This window comes from Rhopalosiphum maidis, chromosome 2, assembly GCF_003676215.2.
Source record: "Rhopalosiphum maidis isolate BTI-1 chromosome 2, ASM367621v3, whole genome shotgun sequence".
NCBI lineage: Eukaryota > Metazoa > Arthropoda > Insecta > Hemiptera > Aphididae > Rhopalosiphum > Rhopalosiphum maidis.
The window spans coordinates 4011808-4020298 of NC_040878.1; the positions used below are offsets into that span (position 1 = coordinate 4011808).

The 8491-nt window shown below is 27.9% G+C and overlaps 2 protein-coding genes across 2 annotated transcripts; both read left to right on the plus strand.

Moving 5' to 3' along the window:
* The first annotated feature begins 1366 nt into the window (after positions 1-1366).
* Positions 1367-1770, plus strand: LOC113555170 (enolase-like). The gene is made up of 2 exons (XM_026959522.1): positions 1367-1541; positions 1640-1770. Exons 1-2 carry the CDS (start codon positions 1367-1369, stop codon positions 1768-1770), a joined length of 306 nt encoding a protein of 101 aa, XP_026815323.1.
* A 2748-nt stretch (positions 1771-4518) lies between these two features.
* On the plus strand, positions 4519-7985 carry LOC113555172. Its single transcript, XM_026959529.1, has 8 exons — positions 4519-4712; positions 5077-5205; positions 5561-5738; positions 6741-6842; positions 6907-7069; positions 7318-7449; positions 7511-7815; positions 7878-7985. Exons 1-8 carry the CDS (start codon positions 4519-4521, stop codon positions 7983-7985), a joined length of 1311 nt encoding a protein of 436 aa, XP_026815330.1.
* The last annotated feature ends 506 nt before the right edge of the window (positions 7986-8491 follow it).

Here is an 8491-nt window from a genome sequence, read left to right on the forward strand (position 1 = left end):
ACAGTGTCGAAGGGTCATAGGATACAATGAAACAAAGTCTGCCCACTTAAAATATGGATAAACAATTCGGTTTTCTGATACTAATTTGGTAATAAATTAAAATATTTATTTTGTGAATTTGATTTGATAGTTCATTTTGATATTTTTATTATAATATATACTCTATTATTTGTTATTATCTTTTTTTTTTATGCCATACCGTTAGACGTCTAGACGTTATTGCATTCTTAAAATGGATTACAGTCTATTCAAAATAAGAACGTCCACTATCGCGCATGCATACTGTGCCGCCGGAAGGCTCGACCCCGCCGTCGTGTATGCAGATGATGTATAAACGCATAAACCACGAATGGCACAGTATCGTGAAAACGAGGGGAATATTATGGTTCGCTACGTATACAATTGTTGCATGCCGTGCACGACGGCAAACGTCAGCGCTTACCGTGGCAACAAACGTGCGCGAACAAAACGAGTTTTGGACGGTCGGGTGGGCATTCTTATTCTGAATGGACTATAGTTGCGGACGGTGCGCGATGCACGCCGCTACGCGCGCTGTCGCCCGTCGCCTGCTGTGCCGTAGTCACAATGGGTAATTTCTTGATCATCCCAATTCGTTATAAAAATAATGATGAGACGCCCCGTCACGACGTCTTGTTTTTCCGGTCATGATGTGCAGGGGAATATGTTATTGAGTAGGGATTATCGTGGCACTATGAGACGTGTTCTTGCCGATTAAATTGTTTTCTCCGAGGTGAACCTAACCTCATCGGGTAGTCAGCGTTCCCGGTGGCAGTTACAAGTGGTGTACTTTTTTCAGCCCGCTTTCATAATGGTACAATATAGGAAGTGTTTACACCTCTATATATCCACTTTGGTATAAGGTCTATGCTACAGCCGAACATGTTTATATATCTATGGTTACAGCATACAGTATCATGGGTTAAATATATTTATCTCATTCTCCATTGCCTTCGGCAAAATCGATTAAATTCGTACAACTCAATTAGCTAAATTCATAGATTGCATTTGACTACAACTTATCATGACACAATAATTAAAACAACATTAACAATTTTTCAAAATCTCTTGCACAAGTTTTGCACGGGTATAGAATATAAAATTTTAAATTAATAGATTGTTTCATGTTTGCTTTTTTGTCATTAAACGGTTTGTCCTCTTACCTTGCAGCTTTTGTGTAAAGTAAGTCCCATGTAGACCGACCTGAGAAATACAATTGTAAATAATATTAAGTAAAATAAAACAATTTAATATACATTTAATAACAGATCAAATTCTTCCTTCATTAATGGATGTATGACAGATAGGGATACTTACCACTATACTACCGAGGATGTCAAATTAAATGATGACGGGGTCCTCTGTGAGAATGGGATCTGAAGTATACCACAATCTTAGGAGCGTTATCAAGGCGAAGTATGGATTGCATGCCACATTAGTCGGTGATGAAGGTGGTTTTGTTTCAAATATTCTTGATGGCAAAGAATGTTTGCGTTTAAATCAACATTGGAATGGACGTATGAGTAATTTTTATATTACTAGTTTAGACTCGAGCAAACGTTTTCTTAATTTTACATCTAATTTGAATTAACATTTTGAAACAAAAAAAAAAAAATAACAGACTTTTACAAAGAAGTGGTTCAAGAATTTTCAAACGTTTTTATTGAAGATCCATTTGATCAAGATTATTGGGAAGCATGGACTAATTTTACCGCATACACTGACAACCAGATATATTTATCATTACACTAGTTATTTATACTTATTAAAATCATATCTCAATTCTAAATTATGTATAAGAGGTCATTTCTTTAGAATGTATTGTCACTATCTTATAATTTTGTTAAATAGTACGATTTTATTCAGCCGTTCTAATTTAGTTGACTACAACTTGTCAACTTAGCATATACTACTATTCATTTAAATCTACTAATTTCAATGAAACAAAAATGATCACCATGACAAAATAATTAAAACAATATTAAAAATGTTTCAAAATCTCTTGCACAAGCTTTGCACAGGTATAGAATATAAGGTTTTAAATTAATAAATTGTTTCATGTTTGCTTTTTTGTTATTAGACGGTTTGTTCTCTTACCTTGCAGCTTTTGTGTGAAGTAAGTCCCATGTAGAACGACCTAAGAAATACAATTGTAAACAATATTAAGTAAAATAAAACGATTTAATATAAATTTAATAACGGATCGAATTCTTCCTTCATTAATAAATGTGTGACAGATAGGGATACTTACCACTATACTACCGAGGCTGTCAAATTAAATGATGACGTGGTCCTCTTGATCGCGGTGCTTTTAGTTTTGAATGAATATATATTTAATTAAATTGTTTTGACATAATTTAATTAATTTAACTAACCAGTCCCATGGGGCATGGGCCATGGTCCACCATTGTCCCCACTATTATCTCCATTATCTATAAAACTACCGCTACCGTCATTAACAGAAAATAAAACAATTCTATCCTGTGATAGAGAAGTTTAAATTAAAATCATATTACAAAATAATTAAACAAATTCTGAAATTTACCAAAAAATAATAAATACTTAACAATATGCAGGAACTCTTTATTTGGCAACCCTGCAACCAGCTTGATGTATTTTCTATAATTTAAATACCTTATAGTTATATAGGTAATTATTTTTTACGTAATTAAATATATGTATGCAGTAATACTTACAGGTATTTTGAGATATTGTATGTTTGAATTGGTTGCTGCTATTAGAGAAATACAATTTAAATATGTTTTGAAAAATATTCATATTAATTTTGACTTGGTAATGACTGTTAAGGCAAAAATGACTCAAATTATTATAATATTACAAGACAAGGTGGATATTAAGCAGAGATGTTAACACTTCGATAATAAATTGATTGAAAAATGTACACTATTTATAACTTCCACCGGGAGCGCTCAAAATGTACATATTTCTATACGAAAATACGATGCACGATGCTTGCAAAGCCATAATAATATAATATATATTTTTTGATTTATCCATCTAATAATTTATTTATGCTCATTACATCATTAGAGAATCTGCCATGAAAACGTTATTTTTAGAGGAGTTAAATGTGGATACAATATACTCCATAACTTCAATGATTAATTCTGATGTTGAATCATTCCCTCTAGTTGGATGTTCACTAGAAAACCATAAAAAACAATTAAGTAAAAATATAATTAGATTTTTTTATAACAATGAGAATGCATTTCATTGTAATTATAAAGATAAGACTAAAAAAAACAGGAAGATCACTAAATAATAATGTAATAAATATGTATACTCTATCTCAGCGGTTCCAAAACTTTTTTTCCACGTTGCCTTTTTTCGGACCCAATTTAGCCACGATGCCCTGCTGTGAATAACACAAAAGACAGAACAAAAAAAAATACTCATTGATAAACAATTTTACGTAGACCACGGTGCCCTTAGAAAGTGCTCGCGGAACCTCTAGGGAACTGCGGTGCACAGTTAAGGAACCGCTGGTATATAATAATTGGATGTACTACATGTCGTATGTTGTATGTCAATATTGTCAATTGCACCAAAAAGTATCAAGATGAATTCCCAAAAATACATATTTTGTGTACAATATTAATTTCTATTACCATTGATTTTAGAACTTATAGAGTTACAGATAAGTTGTGTTAATCATTTGGTTAGGTTAGGTTAATCATTTGGACTCCGATATCAAACTAACAACGAATTGTAAATTATAATAACTATATTAACCATACAATTTATATAAATTAAAATTATTAAAATTAAATCGACAGACGGTTTTATAATAATATGGTTAAACTGTTATTTGTTTATGGCGTAATTGATGTACATATAATATTATACAGGTAGTGTCCCAAATTCGGCGCAACTAACAAATGCCGCACGTTAGCCAGTATAGGGCACTATTAAGTATTGACAGTATAGTAGAACACTAGATTATAAGTAAAATAATTATATTATTACAGGATTAAAATAAATAATAGATGATACTTGACTATATTGAATACAAGATTCCTCGTAAGTTATCCTTACAGAAATTGAAACATTTTTTTTTTTTAATGAAAAACAACTTTGAACAGTAAATTTATTCATGAAACACTTACGATAATAATTAATAACAAACACATATCAATATTATAATACACTGGCTTAACACTATAAGCAGTATAAATAGTTAAAATTATATTTGGCTGAATGAACGGTTGTCAAGTTCTAATTATTATAATATCGCCCATGACGACAACAACAAACAACATTATTAACGCAATTTATATTTTTGTTTCTCATTGTCATTTCATATTTATTTTCAATTCATATTTATTTTCAATTCATATTTATTTTCATTTCATGTTTATTTTCATATCATCTTTATTTTCATTTCGCTAGTACTGAGATCGCAAACGAGTCTGTGCAAAAAAGAACACATCTTTGTCTTCTATACACACAGATTATTTGTAAAGCGGATCCATACTAACGATGAATCGGAATTATCCGAAAGCGATGAACGACACTCCGAAATGGACGTCCATCAAAAACACTAATTTATTAAAAAAACCAAATTATACTACTCGGTCTGGAAAAATGGTAGAAGTGATATACGGCCGTAACCAATGCAGATTTTATGATAAAAAAATTACTTTAGCGTGCACCTACTTTGTGGCCAATAAAAAGTAAATATTATTAACAAGAATTAAAAAACAATTTTTTGTATTTTATCCAACACGAATGTCGTTTGTTTCCGATGACAATGAACTGTCCATTTTCCACCAATACCTTTTTTTGTCAAATTAGAAAATTTTTTCCAGCTCAGATACAAGTTCTGAAAATAAAATAAATGTTTATATTGGATATTTTTGTTTTCCTGTTGGTTTAAATATTAAATTCTTACTAATTATTATTTTAGCTAGATAGAAATTATTTTAATAGGGATTTATTTAAAGTTAATAGGTTTGGACCTAGGAAGAGAGTCCCTCAATTACCCTATTTCCATAGAAATATAAAATTGATTTTTAAATTTTACATACGTTTTTATAGGCATAATAGACGTCCAATTAGAAATAAATCATTAGTTGAAAACAATACCTCTAGTGATAACTTCTATTCGAATAAACACAAATTATGTACCACAGCTATTCGCGATGATGAACAAATTAATCATATTACGTAAGTAATATTAATTTATTTTGTTCAAATATAGGTAAACTAAACTATTTCATTAAACTAATTATATAATAGTAAATATTATACTAATTATTTACTGCTCCACCTAAAATATTTATGTTGAAAATTGTCACATTAGTATACATATATATAATATGAATATTGTTTACTATATAATTTTTATAAATAAGTATTCTACATGCTACAAATCAAAATTGAATATATTTCTTGAACACCTATACTATATAATTACTTATATTGCACTATTACAGAATAAAAATAAAAATTACAATTTGAAATTATGAGCAATCAAATTTTTAAATAAACCTATATATATTAATTATTTTTTTCGTTACAGGGGATTGGACGATAACTTAAAAAATATTAATTCGGTTCTTGAGGATCTAGGTTTTTTGTCTACTTTTGATGATGCGTATACTCGTACAGTTTATCCATTAAAAATAAAATGTTTTAATGTTAATAAACAGTTTAATACTGGATATGGTTCAAACTCTTATACTTCGACAACACTAGAAGTAAATATACATATTTGCTCGTTAAATAAAATATTTAAGCGACTAATTGTAGATTAAATCACAAGTCTCGAGTTAATTGTGAATAAAATACTTATAGAAAAATTATGAGTGGCGAGTGTTAGGCACATAACTATAATCATTTAGTCTTTTTACATAGTTATATTGTTAGTCTTAAGATTAGGTGTTACATTTCAATAATTTTTTACATTTTAGCAATTTGTATTCGAATGGAAAATTAATAGTTTAGAACAAATTTAATATTTAAAGTTATGCAGTTATTGTTTATGTTATACTACATTTATAAGTGCAGTATAAAGCTTGCTCAGGGAGGCCGATTACAAGGGATATTATAATATATATATTTATTTATAATATTATTCGCTGTATTAAATTAAAAATAATTATAATAGTTTATGAGACTGATTTAATGTTTGAGATTTATTTTTATCTTAAATCACAATACAATAATGTATCTTACCCATATTATTATTTCTATATAATTTATTTTTAAATTTAAACCGTTTTTTAACAATAATTGAGAAATTCTCAGAAAAATACAATAAATATAATGTATATAAAATAAGTTTTTAATTTAATAATAGTTTTAAACATTTCTTTTTCTCGGTTGCACTCTCGGGTAAAATTTAATAATTCAATTAATCGACAACTATTTTGTGGATAAATTTAAGAATAATTTCAACTTTTTAAATAATATTATGATATCCGAAACTTAATGCATATCATACAATGATTTTTTTAAGATTTATAATACTTAGAACTTTTTAAGTTAAGTAATAAAATTAATAAATCGAATATTATACTTTGTTGTTTATATTTTGAATACAATTCTTTAAAGACTTAAAAAATATAACATAATAACATATTATTAAGATTAGTTATGGAAAAAAAATGTTTGTAAATAAATAGTTGATTATTATTTTTTTTTTTTTTTTTGATTTTGATTTTTAATAATAATTTTTAACGTTATTTGTTATATTTTAGAACTTAACTGGTAATCCTGATGCATATAATCAAAAAGAAAGATATCAAAATTCAATACTTTATCAAAAATTCCCGGAAAAGCATTATTACAACAAAAATTATGTATAGAATATATTTTAAATTTAAAAATAATAATTTTATAATTTTTTTTATATTTTTCTCTTAGATTCATTATCAAAAGTCAATTACTCAAAACAACACTAACTTACAACAATCAATTTATACGAAAAAACCGAATTACTATCAACAAAAACCAATCCCTCAAAAATATTGGGAAATGAGATACATGCTGTTTTCAAACTTCGATCAAGGCATTATACTGGATGAAGGTAATTAAATTATATTATATGTAACACGTTGACTGCACATAATATGATATTTTCATGTATTTTTTTTTTTTTTTAATAATATATTTGTATTGAAATCTATAGAAACAAGTGGGTAAGACATATGTATTTATACTTTTTTGAAATATTCCTTGACTTTATTCGTCGTTAATATTTTAGCAATCACAAGCCACTAATCAGTGAACAGGAAATGTGTTAAATTTATTTTTAAATCATATTTTATTTTATAGAGAGCTTTTATTCGGTTTGCCCCGAGATCTTAAGCTACCACATTGCAAAGCGTTGTACAAATAACATAGTGGTAGATCCCTTTTGTGGAGCAGGTGGTAATGTCATTCAATTAGCCAAAACATGTAAAAAAGGTATTATTATTATTATTGTGTAACATAATGTTCAATAAATGTTTTAATAACTTGTGTTTAGTTATAGCGATTGACATCGACCCGGAGAAGATCAAGTTGGCACGGCATAATGCTAAGATATGCGGTGTTGAGGACAAAATCCAGTTTATGGTCGGCGACTTTTTTTCGATTTATCGGACGATAAAAGCAGATGTATTGTTTATGTCTCCACCGTGGGGAGGTCCGGGATATGCAATCAATAAAATTTATAGTTTAAAGTCGATGTGTCAAAGTCATTTTGGAGGAGGTTTCGATATTTTTAAACTTGCCAAAACTATTGCACCAAATATCGCATTCCACGTGCCGAAAAACACCGATATATCAGAAGTAAAATTCGCATGATCACGGTCTTAGGTACATAAATTAAACTTTATGTTATAATATTTCAGTGTTTACGTTTGGCACAAGATTTCGGAAAAGTTGAAATTCAACAAAATATTATTAATGGTAAATTGAACTCAATCACGGCGTTTTACGGAAACTTTAATTGGAGTTGAAAACATTGTCTATTTTTTTTTTTTTAACTATTATGCTTGTTCGTTAAAATTACAATTTCTTCGTTTTTTCTTCGTTATTATTTGAACGTGTATATTATATTGGAACAATTGTTTATTTATTTTATTTATTATTTTGCTTGTTAAAAATTCAGTTTTCATTTATTCTACGTTATTTTTTTAACGTGCATGTATTATAACAATTTCTTATATATTTTATTTATTATTATGCTTGTTAAAAATCCAGTTTTACATTTTTTTCTTCGTTATTATTTTAACGTGCATGTATTATAACAATTTCTTATATATTTTATTTATTATTATGCTTGTTAAAAATCCAGTTTTACATTTTTTTCTTCATTATTATTTTAACGTGCATGTATTATAACAATTTCTTATATATTTTATTTATTATTATGCTTGTTAAAAATCCAGTTTTACATTTTTTTCTTCGTTATTATTTTAACGTGCATGTATTATAACAATTTCTTATATATTTTATTTATTAT

Excerpts from the sequence above, each read along its gene's own strand:
- LOC113555170 (XM_026959522.1), top strand. The coding sequence starts at position 1,367 with ATGACGGGGTCCTCTGTGAGAATGGGATCTGAAGTATACCACAATCTT. Across the intron at positions 1,542-1,639 it reads ACATTGGAATGGACGTATGA|ACTTTTACAAAGAAGTGGTT; the intron begins GTAATTTTTATA and ends AAAAAATAACAG.
- LOC113555172 (XM_026959529.1), top strand. The coding sequence starts at position 4,519 with ATGAATCGGAATTATCCGAAAGCGATGAACGACACTCCGAAATGGACG. Across the intron at positions 5,739-6,740 it reads ATACTTCGACAACACTAGAA|AACTTAACTGGTAATCCTGA; the intron begins GTAAATATACAT and ends GTTATATTTTAG. Across the intron at positions 7,450-7,510 it reads AGCCAAAACATGTAAAAAAG|TTATAGCGATTGACATCGAC; the intron begins GTATTATTATTA and ends ACTTGTGTTTAG.